This window comes from Pipistrellus kuhlii, unplaced genomic scaffold, assembly GCF_014108245.1.
Source record: "Pipistrellus kuhlii isolate mPipKuh1 unplaced genomic scaffold, mPipKuh1.p scaffold_m20_p_1, whole genome shotgun sequence".
NCBI lineage: Eukaryota > Metazoa > Chordata > Mammalia > Chiroptera > Vespertilionidae > Pipistrellus > Pipistrellus kuhlii.
The window spans coordinates 93,208,918-93,234,596 of record NW_023425404.1 but is presented as its reverse complement, the minus strand read 5'-3'; the positions used below and the strand labels follow the sequence as shown (position 1 = coordinate 93,234,596).

Below are 25,679 nucleotides of genomic sequence, written 5' to 3'. Positions count from 1 at the left end.
ATACACTAATCTTGGTAAGAAGTGATAATGGTTTGGGTTAAAGTAATAGCAATATGGACATAATAAGGAGGCAGATTGGATAAATATTTTAAAAGTAGAAACATCAAGATTTAGCAATTGATTATATGTCAGTGGCAAAGAATGCAAAGGAATGTGGGAGGTTGATTCTCCATTTCTTACCTAAATTTTATTTGGTCTACTAAAATTTGTTCTCTTGGTCGATGACTGTTTTAACATGGACACAGATGTGCTTAAAAAAAATCTGTTCTTTCAGTGCCTTCTTTTCCTTCAGGAAGAGCTTGCCCTTTCTGTGATTTCTTGTCTGAAAGCAGATATTTACCCTTTTTGTTATTGCTGAGTAGGAAGGTTGTCTGAGTTACTCATATAAAAAAAAAAGTTAAGGCTCGAGTATCCAGCCTTCCTAGATGTATTAAGAAGCTCTGCAGTCTATCTTTGAACCCTCACTCTGCTCAGTGTGACCCATAATTGGGCTTTCTAAATTCCCATAATATATTCTTGCTATGAAGTTTATTCACTAATCAAGAACTATGTTCTCATGCTATACCAGTGTTTGCCTGAAGTTTCTATCATTTACTGTATGCTTGTCAGTGGCTGTAATAAGTAACAGACTGTTTTCTAAAAGAAACGCCCCAGTATTATTAACAGAAGGGGGAAGACACTATGCAGTTCATGTAACAGTTGTGCATTTTTATTCTAAATATTTATTTCTCTCTTGAGCTAAGGAAAGTTTCATTTTATATATTTAAATATTGCTTATTCACTTATGCTTGTTACTATTGTCTGTCTTTTATATCCCCATCTTATCTTTTATTTTTCCTATTTTAGAAGAATTTCTCAAGCTTTTGCTAACATGAACTGGTTTTCTACAGTGTGAATTTTGCTTTTTGCTGATTCCATTTATCTCTAATTCTATTAGTTTTATTATTCAGTTCTGTCATCTGCAAATACTGATAATCTATTTCTTCTTTTACAGTTTTTGTTTGATTAGTTAATTTTTATTTATTTTTAATTGTTTTCAGTATTACATATGTCTCTTTTTTCCCTGATTCACCCCGCCCTGGACCTCCCCCACAAAAGGCAAACCCCCACTGCCCCAGTGCTATTGTCCATTGGTTATGCTAATACTCATGCATATAAGTCCTTTGGTTGACCTCTAACCCCCCTCTTCCACCTTCTCTCTGAGGTTGTCAAATATTAATTAAGAATAATGGCTTGGATTGATTTCTGGGTTCTCTGTTTTGTTCCATTGGTCTATATGCCTGTTCTAGTGCCAGTACCTGACAGTTTTGAGAACCATGGCTTTGTAATATAGTTTGATATATGGTATTGCAATCCCTCCAACTTTGTTTTTCTTTCTAAGGATTGCTGTGGCTATTCAGGTTTTGTTTTTTTTTTTTAATTCCAGATGAATATTTGGAGAGTTTTTCTATGTCTGTGAAATATGCCATTCATATTTTAATAGGGATTACATTGAGTCTATAAATTGCTTTGGGTAGTATAGACATTTTCAATGATGTTGATTCTACCAATCCATGAACATCATATGTTCTTCCATTTGTTTAAGTCTTCCTCTATCTCTTTTTGTAGTTTTCTGAGTACAGTTCTTTTACCTCCTTAGCTAAGTTTATTTCTAGGTATCTTAATTTTTTTTTTATTACAATGGTAAATGAGATTTTTATTTTATTTTATTTATTTATTTATTTATTTTTTCCAGTGAGTTCATTATTGGTTTATAAAAAAGCCATAGATTTCTGGGTGTTAATTTTGTATCCTTTTACATTGCCTAGTTCACTTATTAAGTCTAGTAGTTTTTTTATGGAGTCTTTGAGATTTTCTATGTCATCTGCAAATAAGGATAGTTTTACTTCGTCTTTTCCAATTTGGATGCCTTTATTTCTTTTTCTTGTCTGATTGCTATGGCTAGCACTTTAGTACTATATCAAACAGGATTAGTGAAAGTGGGCATCCCTGTCTTGTTCTTGTTCTTAGGGGAAATGAGTTTAATTTTTGCCCGTTGAGTATTGATGTTGGCTATTGGTTTGTCATATATAAGGATTTTATTATGTTGAGGATTTTATCAAGAAAGGATGTTGGATTTTGTAAAATGCCTTTTCTGCATTGATTAATATGATTATGTGATATTTGTCTCTCAATTTGTTTATGTGATGTATCACATTTATTGATTTGGGGATATTGTACCATCCTTGCATCCCCAGAATAAACCCCACTTGGTCATGGTATATGATTTTTCTAATGTAATGCTCAATACGATTTGCTAGAATTTTGTTGAGAATTTTAGCATCTATATTCATCAAGTATATTGGCCTGCAGCTGGTCCCTGGTCAGTGTGGCTGTAGGGACCCAGGTGGTGTCCAAGGTTACCAGAGTGGAGGTGAGGTTGAGCTCCTGGTCACAGCTGCTCTCTCCATCAAGATGTCACAGTGTCTCCTATTTAATTTATTTTCATTTTACATTATTTAGACCAAAATATTAGGACATATTTTAAAGCATGATCAGAATGTTATCTTTACATATTATTGAATTTACAATAAGCATATTTAGGTTTCTTCTCTTAAACCTATATGAAATCTAGATGGTATTTCTCAAATGTAAGAGAAATAACAACATAGAAATTGCATTCTAAATATTAAAAATGTTTTTTTTAGCCAACATCTGCTTTGAAGTGTTAAATAAAAAACTTCAAATAATGTGTTTCTTATCTATACTGATGGCAGTATAGGTGGGAAAATTAATCTCTAGTGATTGTGAAATTTATTTTTTTAATGTTCAAAAGAAAACTGTTATGTATATGACTCATTGTTATTTAAGTATGTTACATTGAAAAACTGATAAAGTACCTTGAAGGACTTCTACTTACTTCTGTGTCATGCAGAAACTCATACCCTTGTGCTATGCTTGCAGTAGATATAATAGTGGGGCTTAAAATCATGTTTAGCTCTCATCACTTTACAAGTAGTTTTTGTTTTTCTTAATCCTCACTTGAAGACATGTTTTCATTGATTTTAGAGAAAGAGGAAGAAGAGAGAGAGAGAAACATCAATCAGTGTTCTTATACTTGCCCCTACCACGTATCAATCTAGATATATGCCCTGATCAAGAATTGAACCTGAAATTCTGATGTATGGGGAGATGCTCCAACACCTGAGCTACCCACCCAGTGCTCATGGGCATAGTTTTACCCACCCTCACCTTACGTTCAACTCCAACTCCTCTGCTGTAGTTCAATGCTTATGTGCATGTGCATACTCCATGATTCAAGGCCTATTGTTCTAAATAGCTAATGTCCACCAATTTAATCCTGACTAAACATTGTCTCCTCTCCTAAGCACTTCTACTAATGAAGAATATTTATCCTCACCTTTCAGTGGAAATCTCAGTCTCTCGAATCTTTTCCATTAAGACTTTTGACTGCTTTCAGGATGCTTCAAATATAAATAAAATTAACAAGAGAGATTGGCATCATTTTCCCCCCTTATCTTTTCTTTCAACAGGTGGTTTTGCTGGGTTAAAACATTGTGAGCCAATGCTATGGGCTCACAGTTTCTATTGGGCAGGTAGCATGTATACTTCTTATCACCTTTGTGGGACCAGGTACAATGTTAGGCACTTATACAATAGATGCCTCAAATGATGGACATTTTGATTATTTGATAAAATTGACTTCAAATATTTCCCATGGTCAAATTATAAAATATGATCTTTAGTTAATTTTTACAGGTTAAATGACTTTATATTATCTACAAAAGAGAAAATTAGAAATATATTTTATTTTTGAAACTTACACCAGCTTTATTATTTTTTAATTTTTTAAAATTAGATTTAGTGTGGCATTGGTTAATAAAGTTTCAGTTTTATTTGCCACAAAAGAGTGAAATCATATGGTTTTTAGCCTTATCTGACAGACTTATTTCACTTAGCATAATATTCTCAAGGTCCATTAATGCCACAAATGGCACTATTTCATCTTTTCTCATGGCTAAGTAGTATTCTATTGTATATATGTACCACTCATGTTCTTTAGCCAATCAATCATCAATCAAAGGACAGTTTGGCTGTTTACATTTCTTTGCCACCATGAACAATTCTGCAATGAACACAGGGGTGCATATAACTTAATGAATAAATGTTTCCAATATTTTTGGGTAGATACCCAGAAGAGGGATTATTGGGTCATATGGGAACTCTATCCTTAATTTTTTCAGGAACTTCCATACTGTTTTCCATAGTGGCTTGTTTACATTCTCACTAGCAGTGAATGAGGGTTCCTTTTCTCCATTTCTCTAATACTTGTTATTATCGATACTTGTTGATAATAGCCATTCTAACAGGTATGACATGGTATTTCATTGCAATTTTAATTTGCCTTTTCTTAATAGCTAGTGAAGTTGAACATCATTTTATATATCTGTTAGCCATTTGTATGTCTTGAGAGAGATATTTGTCAGTTCCTCTGCCCATTTCTTAATTGGATTTTTTTTTTGGTGTTGAGTTGTATGAGTTCTTTATATATTTTGGATATTAAATACTTGTTGGAGCTGTTGTTTGCAAATACCTTCTGCCATTTGTTGTTTGCCTTTTGGTTTTGTTGGGATCTCTTTAGCTGTGCAGAGTTTTTTAGTTCCATTTATTTATATTTGACTTTCTCTCCCTTTGGGTTAAAATTCATAAAATGTTCTCTATGATCAACATCCATAAGCATAGTACCTATGCTTTCTTAAAGGTAACATTGTTTCAGATTTTATATTTAGATTTATCATCTATTTTGAATTATTTTTTTGTACATGGGAACAAACTAGTTTCACTCTTTTGCATGTGGTTTTCCAATACCATCTATTCAAGAAGCTTTCTTATGTGTATTTTTGGCTCCTTTGTGGAAAAGTATTTGCCCATTTACATGTGGTTTTATTTCTGGGATCTCAGTTCTGTTCCATTGGTCTGCATGTCTGTTTTTCTGCCAATACCATGCTGTTTTGATTATTATAAATCTGTAATATAATTTGAAGTCAAGTAGTGTGATACCTCCAAATTTCTAGATTATTTCTTCTAGATTATTGAATTTGGTGGCAGACATATAGTATTTCTTAGTATTCTAGTATGATCCTTTATATAATAGCAATATCTGTAGTAACTTTTCTTTCATTTCTGATTTTGTATTCTAGTATATAAGTCTTTTCTTTTTCCTTTAGTGAGTCTAGCTAGGGGTTTGTTAATTTTATCAATCTTTTCAAAGAACCAGCTTTTTGCTGTGTTAATTTCTTCTGTAGTCTTCTTATTAATTTCTTCTGCTCTAATTTTTATGATTTCCTTTTTTTTTCCTGCCAACTTTGGGCTGCTTTTGCTCTTCTTTATTAGTTTTTTAAGATGTGATGTTAGGTTATTTACTTGAGATTTTTCTTATTTTTTGAGATAAGCCAATAATGATATAAACTTCCCTTTTATTGCTACTTTCACTGCCTTCCAGAAGTTTTGTTATATCATATTGTCATTCTTATTTGTCTCTCTCTATTTTTTGCTGACCTTTTATTTCTTCTTTAACCAGTCATTTTTTAGTAGTGTTTTCTTTAATCTCTAAATATTTGTAGGGATTTTTACTTCCTTATTGCAGTTGTTTTCTTTTTTAAAATAAATTGTTATTGTTCATATTACAGATGTTCCTCTTTTTCCCCTCATAGCTCCCTTCACCCAGTTCCCCACCCCCTACCCCATGCCCTTATCCCCACCACTGTCCTCATCCACAGGTGTAAGATTTTTGTCCCCTCACTCGCCTTTTCCCCTCTCTGCCCCTAGAATTGTCAGTCCACTTCCTTTCTATGCCCTGATTCTATTATATTCACCAGTTTATTCTGTTCATCAGATTTGTTAACTTGATTTTTAGATTCACTTGTTGATAGATATGTATTTATTGTCACTTTGTTGTTCATAATTTTTATCTTTACCATTTTCTTCTTCTTTCTCTTCTTAAAGAATGCCCTTCAGCATTTTATATAATCCTGGTTTGGTGGTGATGCACTCCTTTAGCTTTTTTTAAAATCTGTGAAGCTCTTTATCTGACCTTCAATTCTAAATGATAGCTTTGCTGGGTAGTGTAATTTTGGTTGTAGGTTCTTCATATTCATCACTTTGAATATTTCTTGCCACTCCCTTCTGGCCTGCATAGTTTCATCACTTTGAATATTTCTTGCCACTCCCTTCTGGCCTGCATAGTTTCTGTTGAGAAATCAGCTGACAGTAGGTAGGTGATTAACTGTTTTTCTCTTGCTCCTTTCATGATTCTCTCTTAGTCCTTTGCTCTTGGCATTTTAATTATGATGTGTCTTGGTGTGGTCCTCTTTGGACTCCTCTTCTTTGAGGTTCTCTGTGCTTCCTGAACTTGTAAGTTTGTTTCTTTCACTAGGCAGGAGAAGTTTTCTGTCATTATTTCTTCTAATAGGTTTCAATATCTTGCTCTTCCTCTTCTTCTGGAACCCCATAATTCTGATATTGGTATGCTTAAAGTTGTCCTAGTGGTTCCTTACACTATCTTCATATTTTTGGATTCTTTTTTCTTTTCTGGTTGAGTGTTTTTGCTTCCTCGTATTTCAAATCTTTGACTTGGTTCTTGGGATCCTCTGGTCTACTTATTGAATCTCTGCATATTATTCTTTATTTCAGTCAGTGTATGCTTAATTTCTGACTGATTCTTTTTATTTTTTTTGGCATTCTCACTAAGTTCCTTGAAGGTCACACTAAGTTCCTCATAGGTCTCACTAAGTTTCTTGGAAGTTTCTAGAAGTTCTTGAGTAACCTTATAACTGTGGTTTTGAACTCTATATCCAATAGTTTGATTTCCTCCATTTCTTTAATTTGTGATCTGTTTCTTTGTCTTTGAATTTTGGCTGCTTCCCTGTGTTAATGGAGTGGCTTTGTGTGGTAGGTGTCCTCTAGGGCCCAGTGGCTTAGCTTTCCCAATCACCTGAGGTGGACATTCTTGGTGTACTCCTTTGTGGGCTCAGTGCAAGGTCTTGTTGTAGATGAGCCTTGATTGCTGTTTGTATCACTAGGAGAAATTGACCTCCAGGTCAGTTGTCTGTGAGGACATGCTGTGTTTGTAATGGAAGAACTGCTATGCTGGAGATACCCTTATGGGGCAGGACTTGCTTCAGGGGTTTGGTGATCACTGAGTCTGCCTCTTGAGTGTGTCACTTATGGAGGTGAGGAGTTCAAATCTGGTATTGTTTCACTCTGATGACTAGGTACACTGGCTCCTGGATCACCAAGGAGGTGCAAAGTCAGCCACTGCCTGAGGCCTTCCCCTCCCTGCCTTCCTGTAGGAGCTACAGTGAGATCTGAAAAGTTCTCCTCTTTGTTTGGGGTTTGGAAGTTTTAGAGCTCTCTGACCTAGCTTCAGTTTGTTAGGTTAGGCTGTGAAAGGACAGGTCATTCATATGCAAAAGTTGCTGCCTATAGCTTGGGTGGGGTTGTAAATTGGGTAGGGTGGGGTCTCAGGTAATCACCAGGGCTGAGCATACAGAGATGGCTGCCAGTCAGCCTTCTCTGCTTCCCTTCTTCCTGCACTCCCATGCAGTAACAATGATTCCTGTGAGCACCTCTGTGAAAAAGCCACCCTCGCTTTCAGACCCAATGCCAGATAGTCCAGTTTCTCCCCATAAGAGTCTGGGTCCCCAGAGTCTCACTGGAAACTAGAGTTCAGAGAAGTTGGAAGCTTGTATCTCTCTTCCAATTGAAAAAAAACAACAGTGCACCCAGTTGCCAGCCTGACTCACGTGCCTCTGTATCTCTACTCCTCCGCACCTCTGCACTTCCTTCCCAGTCTCAATGAGCTTATTTCTTTCCTTCTGTTGTAGAACTTCTACTCAGCCAGCTTTTCCATGGTTCTGGATGATAGTAGTTTTGACTTTTAGTTATAGTTTTGGTGTGGTTGTGAGGGGCAGCACATACAGGTATATTCCTTATGCCACCATCTTGGTTTCTCTGCAGTTATTTTCTAATTTCAAAGTATTATGTAAGCTAATATTCTTTGTATGATTTCAGTTTTCTAAAATTTGTTAAGGATAGGTTTGTGTCCCAACATATGGTCTATCCTTGAGTCTGTTCCATGTGCTGAGATAAAAGCCTCTGTATAAATTGATTATGTCTATTAGATCTAATGTATCATTTAAGGATGATATTTCTTTACCGATTTTCTGTTTGGATGATTAATCACAGCTGTCAGTAGAGTATTTAGGTCCCCTTCTGTTTTTATCAGTTTCTCTTTTTAGTTCTGTTAGCAGTTGCTTTATATATTTTGGTGCTCCTTATTGAGTACACATATATTGGGAAGTGTTATGGCTTCTTAACGTAGTGTCCCCTGTATCATTATAAAATGTCCATCATTGTCTTTTATTACCTTTGTTATCTTGAAATCTATTTTGTCAGGTATAACTATGGTTACAACTGTTTTTTCTATGGACGCTGTTTGCTTAGAGTAGGGGTGTCGAACTCAATCAGAGAAGGGGCCAAAATCTAAAATCCAGCCTAAATCGCGGGCCAAATGGTTTACTGAACAGTCATAAACTGTCATTGTGATGGAAACGCAGCGGAGTGCAGTGATGACAGCGTGGTGCGGGCCACATTGCAAGACCTGGCGGGACGGATTTGGCCCGCGGGCCTTGTGTTTGACACATGTGGCTTAGAGATTCATTTTTCACTTTGAATCTGTTTTTGTCTTTGCATCGTAGATGTGTGTCATGAAGGCAGCATGTGGTTTGATTTTGTTTTTGATCCAATATGCTATTACTTACCTTATTGGTGAATTAAGTCCATTTATATTATGGTATTTATTGATGTAGGAGGATTCCCTGTAATGATATTATCTTTTGTTTTCTGGCAGCTCTGTGCCTCCATTGGTTCTTATCCTTTGTGTTTCTGTTGTTTTTCATACTTTATTCCTCTTCCCTATTTTTTAAGCTATGTATTTCAGTGTGTGTGTATTTACCATTAGGTTTACGAAAAAGAAAGTTTTATATATAAAATAGTCCTTTTTTTTAATCCATTTGATCTCCAGCCTTCTTTACAAATCGAGACCTTTACCCCCTCTATTTTTATGTAACTGTTATCACAGATTATTTGTTCATGCTGTAAGTTTGTTGATGAGATCTTACTCATAGTGTTATGACCTTATGCTCTTTGTTTCAGATAGAATAACCTCTTCAAGTAATTCTTACAATGGAGGTTTTTTGGTGATAAATTCCCTCAGCATCTGTACATCTGGAAAAGTATTTCTTTTTCATATTTGAAGGATAACTTTGCTGGATATATTATTCTAAGCTGGTAATTTCTCTCTTAAGTAGTTTGAATATTCAGATCCACTCTCTTCTGGCTTGTAGCATTTCTGTGGAGAAGTATCAATATTATCATATCCTAATGGGCTTTACTTTATGGGTTACTTTTTTATCTTCTCTGACTGCCTTGATAATTCTTTTTGTAATTAATTTTGGCAGTTTTAGTACAGTGTGCCTGGAGAAGGTATTTTTGGATTAAAGTAATTAGGTATTCTGTTTGTTTCATGGATTCAAGGAATTAGCTCTTTACATAGGTTTGGGAAGTTTACATCAGCTGTTTGTTAGAATAGGTTCTCTGTTCCCTACTCCCTCTCTTTTTCTTCTGCTATGCGTATTATTTCTGTATTGCTTTCTGATAGAGTCAGATAGTTCTTGTAGAATTTTGTTGTTGTTGTTGTTTTATGCCCAGGTCTCTCTCTTCTTCCCTCTGCATTATTTCTAGATTTCTATTTTCAATATTACTAATCTTTCCCCATCTGGTCCTCTCTACTTCCTATACTCTCTAGTTCATTCTTAATATCTTTTATTGAGTTCTTCATCTTCAGAATTTGTATTTGGATCTTTTTTAAAGTTTCCACTCTTTGGTAAAGCACTTGTTTGTTTATTTGGTTTCTGATTTCATTAAACTGCCTAGCTGTGTTTTCTTGAATCTTGAATTTTTCAGAACTACAATCTTGAATCCCCTGACATTTAAATAACATATTTCTATATCTTTAAGTTTATTTTCTTGAGATTTTCCATATTCTTTCTGAGTTGTCTTATAACCTTGGCTATTCATGTAGTTGATGGGCTCCTTCTCTGTCTAGGCATTTATATATGATTGACACATTTCTAATAGATTTGTAAGAAGTATTTTTATTGTTTTCCAGTAGGTTTTTTGTTTTGTTTTTGTTTTTGTTTTTTTAGCTCTCTTGCACTTCTCTGGTTTTTCTTATTTCTGTGGTGATGGTAGAAAATGGCCTTTGTTCCCTGAGAAGGTGGGCCTTTCCCTGTGATCCAGTCACGCAGGTCTCAGGAGACTAATCTTATGGGGAACATGTTGCATAATGTGGCTCCAAATTTGTGAAATCTCAGTGCTGTCTCCCTTGGCCATACATTGTTGGCAGTGCAGTCTCATTGTGCAGTTGTGGAGTGGGCTGGAGGAACCAAGCTACCTTCTTTGTTGCTTTGCCCTCTAAGCAATGACAACTAGTGGGCTTTTGTGCCATTTCCCTGAAGTTCCACCCAATCCTGACATTAGTAGCAGTGTTCCTTTCACTCAATGAAAGAGTGTTTCTGTAGTACAAGTTCTCAGGTTTGTAGAAAATGTTCTCTGCAACCCTACATGAAGGGTAAGGGGAGGCGAGCTTTTGGTGGTGGTTAAGGAAAGCGGCCAGTTCCATTGCCAAATAACTGAGGCTTTACTTGTGTGTTTCATCCCTGCCCAGGTCACTGGACTCACATGCAGCTTATACTATCCACTCCTGCAGGAATGCTGACTAAATCTCTTTCCTCCTCTGGGTTGAAGAGAGTGCCATTCATAACCTGATTCCACTTCTCTCTGGGCTGAGCCCTGCAGTGAGCTTCTGGCTGCAAGTCAGAGTCCATAGCTACTTGATCTCTTCTCACTTCTTGCTTCCCGGGTTCATCCCCACTTGCTCATTGTGCAGAGTTTGTGAGTTGAGCAGGGAATCCTTTGTTGAATTATAGCTGTTCAAATTGTTGAAATTTCAAGGGAAGAGACCAAGAGGATCTCTCATGCTGCCATTCCTCTGATGTCACTGAGATGAGAAATAGATTTTTAAATGTTTTCATATAAGTGGTCACTTAGTCCAATGGCTCTATAGTTGAGTTTTGTTTTTTACATCATACATATCTGAGACTTATGCCTGCTAACCATCTCTTCCTCATCTTTAACAGATTGCCAAAATCGAAAATGTCAATCATTTGTGTGATTTGAGAGTTTTAAACCTTGCCAGGAACCTTTTAAGTCATGTTGATAATCTTAATGGGCTGGATTCACTAACTGAACTGAACTTGCGACACAATCAGATTACTTTTGTGGTAAGTATTAAAATGGAATCAATGTAAGATTCCTAGCTGTTCCTTTAGGGAAATGAAATAAATATTATAGCATTGATTTATGCAAAATAAGCAGCTAAGTTAATTATTTTCCTTTTGAACTTAATTTGTAGATATAATTATTAAACTTTATAATTTTTTAAAATATATATTTTATTGATTTTTGTACAGAGAGAAAGGGAGAGAGATAGAGAGCTAGAAACATTGATGAGAGAGAGTCATCAATCAGCTGCCTCTTGCACACCCCCTACTGGGGATATGCCCACAACCAAGGTACATGCCCTTGACTGGAATCGAACCCTGGTCCCTTCAGTTCCCAAGCCGACGCTCTATCCATTGAGCCAAACCGGTTTCGGCAGCTTTATAATTTTTGATTTTGGGAAGTATTTGTGTGTTTTTCTATTTTAAAATTTAAATATAAAATTAAAAACAGAATAGAAATATTATCAGTAAATGAATCAGCTAGTGTAAATGTATACTGAATCCTTTCCTATTTTTTTTCATGGGTATAGAATTCATTTGAAAGAAGTTTATTAATGATTGAATGCTCATGGGTTATTGCAAAGGGAAATTTGGAGTTTTGGAGCTGTGAAGGCATGTATAAATATCATGTTCTTTGCAATTTTTATTTTTTAAAATCTATTCTTATTGATTTCAAAGAGAAAGGGAGTGGAAGAGATAAAAACATCAATGATGAGACAGAATCATTGATTGGCTGCCTCCTGCATGCTCCTTACTGGGAATTAAGCTTGCAACACAGGCATGTGCACTGACCAGGAATTGAACCGTGACCACTGTACAACACAGGCTGGGCTCATTGCATTTTTTAAAGAGGCAGCTTGTATAGTGAAAAGAGGATTGCATAGTGCATCAGAGGCCTAGTTCTGGTCTGAGCTTTATCTTACATTACCTATGTGACCTTGGGCAAATCACTTTAACTGTGTAAGCCTCAGTTTACTTTTTCTTTCTTTTTTTAATAAAGGCATTGGGTTAGAGTTTTCCTAGGGTCCTTTTTGGCTTTCTGATTCTGAAAAAAAAAAAAAAAAAAGACATAAAGATGTAAGAGAACTGGCATGTGAGAGGAAAAAAAAGGTAAAGCATTGTGGAGACAAAACTACAGAAAGGCGAACCTGGAACTCTGAAAAGAGACTGTCAGGTTTATAGTTTTACTCAAGTTCAGCAACTAAATAATAGGTGGGAATATTTAAAGAGCACTAAAAATACTGCTTTCAATTGTATGATATGTACAGGCAATGCAAACTGCTAATGATTAATAAAAACATTATTTGTTCTTTTAACAAGTTTTCATTGTTTACATGCAATAGAAAAACTGTGTTAGGTTCTCTCTGAATATCATTTAAGCACTTTCAAAGGCACAATCTAACTAAACTTTTTCAAGACATTGAGTTCTTTGGTAAATAAGTAAGTGTACCTTAAGTAGTATACTTGGAAAGGCTGGAGGACAGATAATGACTTACCTCTAGGTCTCATTGTACAGACTGGTTGCATTTTGAAGTTTTCCTAGGAAATCTGAGTCACATAATGCTCATATCTTTTTTGGATAATTTCAGAACCTTCTTCAAGACATGGATTTATTCCAGAGTCTCTAAATTCTGTCAGGCCCTCTCCCAGAATAGATTTAAATATTGGAAATGGCTTAGTTAAAAGAAAGACATACAGATTGAGTTTACCTATTACATTGCTAAGTCTCTAGGAACTTTGCTGAGGTTTGCTGGACTTAGTCTGTCCTTAGGACATTGGATATGGTAAGAATCCAAAAAGTTTGGGTACAGTAGGATACAGAAATGTCTTGGCTCTGGCATATTTCAGTCTATATTTTGTCTTTCTCTTGGAAAGTGCATTATGCATATCCTGGAAATTCCTTAAATTTCTCATTTAGTATCATGTCTAATTACTGTTATAGCCTGGGCAGCAGTAAACATCTTAGGGAAAAGGAAATTATATTACTTTCTTGAAGTTTAAAACATTGTACATATAGTGTCATTGTCAGGATATAAGTATGATGCATATTAATTTATAGGAAGTTGTGAGTATACATATAAGGATACATAAGAAACTTTACCCAACTCTTATTTTTTAAAGCATTTTTCTAAAAGAACTAACAGACTTTTAAATCTGAAGATTCTCCCCTTCCACCCCCCACTTTATCTTATTCCAGGGTCAGTTATTACACTTAAAGTTTTGCTTTTTCTTTTGTTGTTTTGATTTTTCTCAATGCTGGGAATCCTTAAATGAGGATCATGTTAAGTAGTGGCTAGTTCTCTGTGTAGCTTAATAGGCCTTTTAACCATAACATCTCTTCCTAGTATGATTACTAGATTTGTGTAAGCTGTTCAATTCGATACTGGCAGGCTTCACTTTTGAGTGAGTGAAAGGGAAAAGCAGACTTGCTCTGTAATTGCCCAAATAAGAAAGACTATTATTGTTGGGGGTAGGACTTTAATATCTTTTGTGCCAGGTGAAACTGCCATTCCTTTTCCACCTCTTTTCCTACTGTAGTAGTTATTAACCATCTCCATAGATAAAACACCTACACTTTCCATCCTTCCTTGACAAATACTCTTTATTTAGAGACCACATCTCAACTCTCCAAGGGTTTCCTCAGCCAGCTGCTTTCAAGGTGGTTGTGTGTGTGCATGGCTGGGGTAGAGGTGGGCTCGGTGGGGCGTATGGATTTGTTGGTACTTCTGGAATAGCTGTTGAGTAGACAGACCTTTAATTACACTTCCACTTGATTAGCCACAGTTAACCACCAGTCCACATGTGCGCTTTGTATGTACTGATTTGGATCATGGAGCATGATGGCATTCTGTCAGAAAGGATTGATGTCTTTGCAATGCAGCAGCTCTGTTGTGAGTTGAGCTGAAGTTTTCTCTGTTCAAGATCATCTGCTGTTGCAGAAGACCAAAGAAATATCAGGCACACTTCCTAGAGAAAGGGAGGGGCCCTGTTTACTAACACTAGTGGACTCTGGGAATAATTTCCAAATCAGAGTGAAGAAACTGGCAGAAGGCTTCCCTTTTTATAACCTTCTGGGGTCTTTGTTTTGCAGATATGGTTACACCCCTTTCTAGGGCCTACAGGAAGGCCCCCAGGTGTTGGGGGTCCCCAGGCCATATCTGATGATTTGTCCTGGGGGCAGCGATAATGATCTTCCTCTCCCTCCATACCCCCCAGGGCAGTGCATTGTTCGCAGTTTTTATGGCCTGTCAAGCCTTGCAAGACCATTTTCCATGCTCGCTTCGGCAGCACATATACTAAAATTGGAACGATACAGAGAAGATTAGCATGGTCCCTCCGCAAGGATGACATGCAAATTCGTGAAGCGTTAAAAAAAAAAAAAAAAAAAAAAAAAGACCATTTTCCTCCTCTGATATTATCCTCTCTGCTTTTAGCTCCCTGAAATTTATAAAATGTTGATCTGTTGTTGATAACTCTCTCTCTTTTTTAAAATCGCTTCCATGGATTTACTCATTTTGTGTTTGTTTGTTTGTTAGTTTGTTTTGCTTCACCCATTGAATTTTGAGAAGAATAAAATGAAATAAATATACTACCTATTTCACCATCTTCTCAGAGATCTCATTTTTTGATGTAGAAAAGTTGTTTGTTAAATTTGCTAAATCTTTTTCTGGGAAATTTTAAAACACATGTCTTTTTAGTTTACATGGTATTTTCCCTTTTAAAACATTACAGACATTCCCAAAAGAATAGAAAGTAATATTCAACATTTGTGTATCCACCAATCAACTTAATAATTAAAAATGTTTCAAATAATAGTTGAGGTCTTCTGTGTGTTACGCCCAGACTTCGTGATCCCCAAGGACCACCAGGGAGCCGAGTCTGATGCAATAAACAAAAGAGCCTTCTCCATGCTAGCGTGGGCCCCTCCCACCCACGCCTGCAGCATGGCGGAAGAGAGAGCGAACTTCTCCCAGTCCAGAGGTTTTACTCTGGTCGGTGGTGATGTCACTGCCTCAGCTAACCCTGATTGGTTGGGTGAGGGCTAGGGATAACTTCGCCCTGCGGGGTGGAGTCGGGAGCTCATCCTCGCCATGTCCTGCCCTCTCACTGTGTATCTCTCCCCCATCACATTTTCTTCCTTTTTTGCAGAGGTAACCCCATTGTGAATTTGGTGTTTATCCCATTGTGAAAGAAAAGAGCCACATGCTAACCTGACAAGCTCAGGAAAGACCTACATGGCAGTCTTGCAAACCCAGAGACCTAAGATAACCACAAAAGATGGTTTGAAAATTAAATATCTAACAGAGTATAGTAGGTAGTCATGTCCTAGATATTTCACCTGACAAAGATCAACTTTGATCTACTTTTACTGAGCCCACTTGCCTTCCTGCATCTAAGATAACATATCCCTGAGATATAACTTGTACTTTCTTTTTACCCTGGACCCCTCAGGTCACAACAAATGGCCTCAAGACATTCCCTCATTGTTATTGTTATCAAGTTAATTGTCAACTGTTAATTACTTTAGAGTATCCTGTACCCATCTCTGTAAAAGAAGCTCATGTCCATTATTTAACCTCTTACCCTATCCCAGAGGTTTCCCCTCTTCGCTCTGTCCCACCTCCTTAAACTATCACCAATGAATTTCATGTAACTCACCTAAGTCCCTTTCCTTTGATTGCAATGTATAAATATAGAAACATAACCCGCCATTCTCTGGAGCATTATCTCAATCTGTTGAGGTTCTGCTTCCCGGCATATGTCGACAGTTTGGCTCAAATAAACTAAAAAATAGTTCTTTACAGGTTTCAGTGTTCTTTCGTTAACACCAGGAATGTCTGTTTTTCTCCCATATCTGTATGTAACCCTAAATAATATGAAGTAATTCTTTTGCATGCTTTTAAATGTCCTATAAATGGTAGTGTATGTATCTTCTGTAAGTTGTTTTTATTGCCATTATGTTTTGAGATTTATCTATGTTGATACCTGTAGTTCTGGTTTACTAATTTTCATTATTATATAGTACTGTACTATATTATTGCAACTAAATAGTCATTCTTCTATTTATGAAAAATAATATTATTTTTAATTTTTTGTTATTAAGAGTGATGCAGATAACTTTTTTTTTCCATGTATTTTTGTGCCTATAATAACACTGTCAATAGGTCAGTGGCTTTCAAACATTTTTAGCCATAATTTATGGCAATAAAACACTTATATTGAAACCCACATACTTAATGCATATTTATGTGATTTCATTATAAGTAATGGAGCAAGCATTTCATGAAACTATACCCTACCCTTACTGTAATCCATTCTAGTATATCCTATTTGATTCCATTATATTTCATTAAAAAATGTTGGTTTAAAAAAAATGTTGGTCTCAACCTACTGAATTGATTTGTTGACCACTTGGGGTCAGCCAGCTTGTGTGTTGGAGTGATGGTCAATCTTCATATTACTCTTTTATTAGATAGGATAGAGGCCTGATGTATGGGTGGGGGCCAGCTGGTTTGCCCTGAAGATTGTGCTGGATTAGGGTGGGGGTTCCCTTGGGGCGTGGTGTGGCCTGGGTGAGGGGCCTGTGGTGGTTTGCAGGCTGGCCATGTCTCCCTCCCCAGAACCCCCCTTCTGCCTCCCAAGTGACCCAAGCGGGGTCCCTGGTATATGGGGTTTATCTTGTACAATTGAAACTTTGTAGCCTGGAGTGGAGGCCTAGGCCAGTTAGGGCAGGTGGAAATCTTGGGGGCAACCCTAGCCTGCTCTCTCAAGCTTTGTGGCTGCCCTGATTTTTCTTGGGATTTATCTTCCATAATTGAAACTTTGTAGCCTTTAGAGGAGGCCTAGGCCAGCCAGGGTATGTGGAAAGCTTGGCTTCCTCCATTGCTGAAGAAACCCTACTCTCTGTGGCTGCAGCCATCTTGGTTGGGGTTCAATTGCACACAAGCCCTGATTGGCTGATGGGCATGGCTGGTGGGCGTGGCTGGTAGGTGTAGCAGAGTGATGGTTAATTTGCATATTACTCTTTTATTAGGTAGGATATATATGTATATATATTACAAACAATGATAATTTTTCCCTATTGTAGATTTTGTATCTACTTGTTTGACTCAACTTCAAGTTTGACTGAACCTCCAGTACAAAGTCGGTTGAAGAAGTAAAAATACCTTATTTCTTATCACCAGCTGTGTCTAAATGCCATTTATCAGTCTGAAGAAATTATCCTCTGCTTAAGGTTTATATTATGAATGGTTTTGGGGTTTTATTAAATGATTTTTCTTCAATTTTTATATTGATCATATGGGTTCTTCTTTGATAAATTAAATTTGAAAATTGTAAGATTTTGTAATCCTAAGTCATTCTAATATTTTTGGTCATTATGTATATTATATACATTCCTGATTTTTTTTGTTAATAATTTATTTATAATATTTACATCTATGTTAATAAATAAGATTGGCCTGTATTTTCTTTTATTTTTATTGTTCTTTTCTGGTATGAAGGTCATACTAGCCTTGTACAGTATATTGTGGGTGCTTCCCATTTTAATTGTGAATTTTTATTTTAGTTTATAATAATAAAATCATAATATGCTAATTAGACTGGACAGCTGATCGACCTCTGGACATCATTACAGATGTCCTTCTGAACAAAGCCACCATGGTGGAGGCCGAAGCAGAGGTGGTTAAGTGCTATCAGGCAGGCAGGGGAGAGGTTAAGGGCAATCAGGCAGGCAGGCAAAGGCAATTAGGGGTGATCAGGCACACAGGTGATTAGGCAGGTGGGCAGTCAGGAAGGAAAGCAGAGTGGTTAGGGAGGATCAGGCAGGCAGATGAGCAGTTAGCGGCGATCAGGCAGGCAGGCAAGAGGTGGTTAGAGGTGATCAGGCAGGCAGGTGAGCAGTTAGGAACCTGCAGAATCGGGCTTAAACCAGAAGTCGAACATCCTCCGATCCCCCGAGGGGTCCTGGATTACGAGAGGGTGAAAGCCGAGCTGAGGAACCACAACCTCTGGTGCACAAATTTTGTGCACTGGGCCTCTAGTATAAATTTCAGTTTATATAAGATAAGGATGATCTGTTCCTTGAATAGTTGATGTAACTTATCTGTTAAATAGGGTAATTTTAAACTATTGAACTCAGTAATAATAGTGGGCATCAGTTTTGATGTGTAATAGTTTTCTTTCATCTAAATTCACTTTTTTTTTTAATGTTCTATTTGTTGTCATGTCTCTCTTATCACTTCTACTGATGCTTATTTGTACTCTTTTTTTTTTGAGGGTTGTGTATTTTTCTAATGGTTTCAAAAAACCAGCTTTTGGCTTTATTGAACCTCTCTGATAGCTTTTAAAAAATATATTTTTGTAGATTTTTGATGTTATCTTTTATTCCCTCTATTTTCTTTCTAAGGTTTTGTGCTGGATATTTGATACCATGGTTTTCGTTGTGTTTTTTTTTTAGTTCTTTTTATATGATCCCTTAAGGTTACAAATTTCTCTCTAAGAATTACTATAATTTCTTCTCCCAAGTTTTGCAATTTAGTAGTTTTATTATCATTTTGTTCGAGATACTTTCTGAGTTATATCATTATTTCTTCTTTGAGCCATGTGCTATTAAGAAATATATCTAAAATTTTTAATATGGATTGTCTTGTCATTCTTTTCTAATTTATTGTATTGTGGCTGATGAATGTGAATTATATGTAATTGGTTCTTCGGCATTTGTTGAGGTTTGCATTGTTGCCTTGTTAGTACTTATAGTCAATACTTATTAATATATTTGCTTAGTTATACTCAGTACTTGAAGCTATGTTTCTAAGTATACGTAAGTTTAAAATTGGTGCATTTTTCTGGTAAACTGTTCCTTTTTTCATTATGTATTAAATATCTTTATTACTCATTTCTTCATTCAACAAGAATTTTTTAGCATGGGTCCTATGCCAGGCACTGTTCTAGGTATGTTTGTATGTATCAGGAGGCTAATAATACTTCCTGTCTTAACATTTATTTTGTATAATGTTAATATCAGCTTTCTTTTGGTTATTTTCCCTGGTATATCTTTTTTATTCCTTAGCCTTTTAACATTTTAAATTTTGACATAATTTCAGAAAATGTTGCAATAATGGTATAGTAATTACCAGTAACTGTTATTCATATTTTTTAAATGATAGCATTTTAGTACATTTGCTTTATATTCTCTTGATTCTCTCAACTCTTCTTTTCTCTTTATATATTCCAGTCTTTCTGTTTCTCTATTTTTTCTGAACCATTTAAGAGTAAATTTCAGGCATTACGCATCCTTATCTTCACATATGTCAGTGTGCATTTTCTAAAATCAAGGAATTTTCCTATGTAACCACATTACAGTGATAAAAACCAGGAAATTAACATTTTATAATTCTACTATATAATAATAATAAATAAAATTAACATTTTATAATAGAGGCCCAGTATACAAAATTCGTGTATGGGTAGGATCCCTAGTCCTGGCAGGTGATCAGGGCTAATCTGTGGGGTTACTGGCAGGGTGATCAAGCTCCCCACCTATGCCTCTCAGTGGTACCTGTCTTGGCCAGTCTGGCACTGCCAGCTTATTAGCTTCACCCCCTGGCACCACCGCTGGTTACCTTTCTCTGTGGGGCAACTGGTAGGGCAATTGGGTGTGGGACCCGCTGGCACATGCCTTGGCTGGCGGCAGCTCCTGCTTTGAGCATCTGCCCCCTGGTTGTCAATGCACATCATAGCAACTGGTTGTTCAGCTGGTCATTCTGCTGTTCAGTCAATTTGCATATTAGGCTTTATATAGCATTACCTAACATATTTAATCCATTCAGATTTTTTCAATTGTCTCAGTAATGTCTGTCTATTAAAGCAAAGAAAATCCAAGATTGCATTTAGTTATGCCTCCCTATTCTTGTTTGATCTGGAAGTGTACCTGAATCTCTTTGTATTTCACAACATGGGCATTTTTTATAAGATTTTTTTTCTTTTATTAAGCTTTTAATTTTTTAGAGAAGTTTAAGGTTCACTGCAAAACCTGCAAGGCACAGAAGTTTCCAAAATTTTTGAAGACTATTAGTTTATTATTTAATAGTACGTCCCTCAATTTTGGCTTGTCTAGTGATGTTTCCTTGTGATAATATTTAGATTATATACTTTTGGTAGGAATATCAACAGAAGCAGTGTATCATGTTAAGTTCTTTAATTCTCGACCTTTTTCTTATAAAGAATGCACAGCTTCTTTTTTAAATCAAGGTAACATTGATTAAAACATTATATGAATTTCAGGTGTACAACATTATAATGTAATTATCTATATACAGTATAATTCATGCTCACCACCAAAAGTCTACTTTCCATTCATTACCATATATTTGACCCCCTTTACCAATTTTGCCCTCCCCATCTACTCTTCCCCACTGATCACCATCAAGCTGCTTTCTGTATCTTTAAGTTTGTATTTGTTTTGTTTATTTGTCACTTTTTTTGTTTTATATTCACATGTGAGTAAAATCATGTATTTATCCTTTTCCATTTGTCTTATTTTACTTAGTGTGGTACCCTCAAGATCCACGAATGTTGTTGCAAATGACAATATTTCATCTTTTTTTTATAGCTGAGTAGTCTCTGTAAAGAAAAATAAATAAAACACATCCAGATTAGGAAGGAAGAAGTAACAATAATAACCTTAAATGTAAATGATTAAAATATCCCAATCAAAAGCTATAGGATAGCTTGAATGTATAAGAAAACATGACTCATATATATGCTGCCTACAAGAGACTCACCACAGAACAAAAGACTAATACAGGATGAAAGTGAAGGAATAGAAAAATTTTCCCATGCCAATGGAAATGAAAAAAAAAAAGAAAAGAAAAATCGGGGGTAGCAATGCTCATATTTGAACAAATAGACATTAAAATGAAGGCCATAACAAGAGACTATGAAGGCTACTTCATAATACCAAAGGGATTGATCCAACAAGAGGATATAACTCTGGTAAATATGTATGCACCCAATATAGGAGCACCTACATATATAAAAAAAAACTTCTGGAGGACCTTAATGGAGAGATCAACAGCAATACAATCATAGTAGGGGGCTTTAAGACCCCAATAATATCACTGGATAGATTTTCCAGACAAAAAATTAACAAGGAAACAGGAACCCTATATGACACACTGAATCAGATGGATTTAATTAATAGTTACAGAACATTTCATCCCAAAGCTACAGAACATACATACTTCTCAAATGCATACGGGACATTCTCAAAGATAGATCACATATTAGGACACAAAGCAAGTTTAAAAAGATTGAAATCATATCAAGCATCTTCTTGGGTCACAATGGCATAAAATTAGAAATCAACTATAATAAAAGATTTCAAAAATATTCAAACACACTGAGGCTAAATAGCATGATATTAAACAATGAATACAAAGCCACTGTTCTCAAAACTACCTGGTACTGGCACAAGAACAGACATATAGATCAATGGAACAGAACAGAGAACTCAGAAATCAACTCAAGCCACTATATTCAATTAATATTTGACTAAGTAGGCAAGAGCATACAATGGAGTCAAGACAGTCTCTTCAATAAATGGTGTTGGAAAAATTGGACTGATACATGCAAAAAAATGAAACTAGGACACCAACTTCACCAAACACAAAAATAAACTCAAAATGGATAAAAGACTTAAAGGTAAGATGGGAAACCGAAGAAGCCATAGGCAGCACTAAGGGGGGTAGATTATTATGATCTCTGAACACATAATAATCTGGCCACTCAGTGTATATCCTATATAATAAAAGGCTAATATACAAATTGTCTACTCTACCAGGAGTTCGAGCAGCAGGCAGTCTGGCAAACCGCATGTTCCCTCCCCTTGGCCAGGCTGGCCAGACCCCACCCATGCATGAATTCATGCACTAGGTCTCTAATACACACACACACACACACACGCACACACACACACACTGAGTGGCCAGGTTACTATGGGTTTAGAGATCATTATAATCTGGCCACTCAGTGTATGTTGTAGCAATATCTTTACAATACAGCTCAGGACAATGGAAAAAATAAACAACTGGGACTACATCAAAATAAAAAACTTCTGCCCTGCAAAAGAAATGATTAACAAAACAACAAGAGAGTGCACTGCATGGGAGAACATTTTTGCCAATGTTATCTCCAATAAGGGTTTAATCTCCAAAATTTATAGGGAACTCATACAACTTAACAAAAGAAGTATAAACAATCCAATCAAAAAATGAGCAAAGGACCTAAATCGACACTTTTCAAAAGTGGACATACAGAAGGTCAAGAGACATGAAAATATGGTCAAAGTCACTAATCATCCCAGATGCAAATCAAAACAACAATGAGGTGCCATCTTACATCTGTCAGAATGGCTGTCAACAAATCAACAAATGACAAGTGCTGGCCAGGATGTGGAGAAAAGGAACCCTTGTACATTGCTGGTGGGAATGCAGACTGGTGCAGCCACTGTGGAAAACAGTATGGAGCTTCCTAAAAACAAAACAAAACAAAAAATAAACAAACAAAAAACCATCCTAAAAATGGAACTCCCATTTGACCCAGTAATCCCACTTCTAAGAATATATCCCAAGAAATCAGAAACACCAATCGGAAAGAATATATGCACCCTATGTTTATAGCAGCACAATTTAAAATATCTAAGATTTGGAAACAGCCTAAGTGCCCACCAGCAGATGAGTGGATTAGAAAACTGTGGTACATCTATACAATGAAATACTCTGGTGATGTAAAAAAAAGAAAGAATTCTTACCATTTGCAATAGTATGAGTAGACCTGGAGAACATTATGCTAAACGAAATAAGCCAGTTGGAGAAAGATGAATATCACATGATCTCACTCATTTGTGGAATATAATGAACAACATAAATGGATGAACAAAAATAGATCTAGAGACAGAAACATGGAACAGACTGTCAAACCTCAGAGGGAGGGCAGGGGAGACTGGAGGTGTGTGGTAAGATATCAACCAAAGGATTTGTATGCATGCGTATAAGCATAACCAATGGCCACAGACAGTAGGGGGGTAAAGGCATGTGCATAGGGGGTGGGGTGGGTGCTGGCAGGGAGAGGTCAATTTTTTGGCAGTTCTACATTTGCTTTCTGAAATGTCTACTGACTCTTGCTCATTCTAATATTTCCCCTCCCCCCTTCCCCCCATAGGTTAGTAGCTTGGGATAGTCAGAATGTTATTAAAGCCTGAGTTGAGTTTGTGTCTTTCAGCAAGTTTTGCCAGTAGTGATAGGGGCATGAATGCTAAGGACTATTTTTTATGAGGCATTTTGTTAGATCAAGCATGTAATGTAAATTTGAACTACAAATTCAAGTGAGGAAAAACCTATGATTATGAAATTGAGGCTTTTTTCTTTTTTTCCTCATAGCTATTAAATCTATCCCTCCTAGATTATAAAGACTAGGATCTTTTGTAGTCAGACACTCAGTGGCTGTTATCAGTATAATTTCCAGTTCCCTTTTATTGTTTTCTTTGTGTGAGAGGATTTACAACAGTGCATAGAAGAAAAGAGTTACTTAAAGAGTAACTTGCAGCTAGGTTGACTGATACTTATTGCCATCTAAAGGGTAGTAAGCAAGTATAAAAAGCAAATATGCATATTAATGCCTTTGGGTAACAGACCAAATAATGGGCTTTTCTTCACTGGCATTTAAATTCAGTCAAACCTTTCTCTACCATCTCCTATTTCTGAACAATTTGGTTCAGAATTAAATTCAAGAACCAAGGTTCCACTGTATGTGATTAGAGTCATTGATGTGATGGCTTACACATATTATCCTCATGTAATATGTGTCTCTGTCACAAAGTGATGACTGTAGCAAGTAAGCATGTTGAAATTAATTTAATAAACCTTTTAATAAAAATGTAACTTTTTCTTTTCCCCCCCAAATTTATTATGCTTTGTTAATAAATATGTTTCCAGTTCTCAAAATTAAATCAATCTCCTCTATAAATTTTTTACTCTGACTTTTTTTTGTATGACAGACTAAATAACAAGATGAGAGTAACTGTGATTTTATTATGACCATCTTTGTTCTACTTGATACATGCCAAAGCTTTTGTTTCTTGCCTTTCTTCTTCCTTATTCCTCTGCAGGAGCATCTCTAAAAATAGCTCCAGAAATAGATGTTATACACATGGTCAAAATGCTAAATCATTTAGTTCTTTTGTGAAGTTTAAGAATGTGGAAAACACTGAGCAGAATAGGACAAGGATATTTATCAAATGGCAAGTTATTATGCTTTTGAAAAATAAAGAATTATAATCTCAATAATTTTGTAGTTTTATTTAAATCCATTTAAAAATGATTATATTTTTTTAAAATATATAAAATTGTTTTGAATCTTCAAAAAAGTTTTGAATGTGATTCTCAGAATTGCAATTTGTTAAATATAGTAAATTTGAGACTGTGAGCAGACTAATAACAAATGAGCTATAAACTGTATATAAATATTTTATTTTATTATCTTCTCATGTTAAGTATGTTAACATTATTGCCTCTTTGCCATAGTTTTTCTGCCTATGATATTGTAATCTCCAGAAGAACTGTTGAGTTTAATGCTTGGCAATGAAATATGGTGACTTTTTTTCAAAGTTATGAGGATTTAGCTTTTTTACATAATTTCTCCTTTCCCCATCACTCCAAAGTAATTAAACATTTTTAGTAATCAGATTGTTGAATACTGATTCCCTCATAATTATGCTACGAATTCATTACAACGTATACCTCTGAATTGCTAGAAAAATTAAAGAAAAGTTATAATATTCTTTAAAAGATGAAATTTGGAACAACAAAAATGATTGTGTAATTATTTTGCTTTTTAAACTGCTGGAAAGGCTGTTTATTGAAGTGGTTATATATGTAGTTGAATTCTGATTTTTAGCTTTTCAATTTATTGTGAATATTTTTTATAACTATTAGGTCATGACAGTTATTGATTTTGAAAATTTGATAAAGACATGATAAATTTTATTTTATAAATGAAGATAAATATAAAACATTATAACTTAAATAAAGTTTAAAAAACTTTTCTCACAAATTATCACCTGATGTAATTTGATTTCATATTTTAAAAGCCAAAAAGTATGTCTTGAAAGGTGTTTGTAGTCTTTGGAGGTGGTAGGCTGGAGCTCAGAGACAAAAAATAAATTTTTAAAAGATGCCTTGATTTAGTGGAATTCCAGGCTACTACTCAGTTTCT

At 35.7% G+C, this 25,679-nt stretch overlaps 1 protein-coding gene and 1 non-coding gene across 10 annotated transcripts in view; both read left to right on the top strand.

The window, feature by feature from the left end:
- LRRC49 (leucine rich repeat containing 49) overlaps nucleotides 1-25,679 on the top strand; it is a 192,066-nt gene that overhangs the window by 28,809 nt on the left and 137,578 nt on the right. For 8 of the 9 annotated variants that reach the window (XM_036457120.2, XM_045587388.1, XM_036457148.2 and 5 more), the window contains one exon: nucleotides 11,262-11,405. The exons of the other annotated variant lie outside the window; for it this stretch is intronic. In XM_036457120.2, the coding sequence (XP_036313013.1) occupies nucleotides 11,262-11,405 (144 nt within the window). The remainder of the gene's footprint in view (nucleotides 1-11,261; nucleotides 11,406-25,679) is intronic. 9 annotated transcript variants of the gene reach the window in all.
- LOC118709896 lies at nucleotides 14,678-14,784 on the top strand. The gene has a single exon (XR_004985189.1). It is a non-coding gene; the product is annotated as a U6 spliceosomal RNA (small nuclear RNA).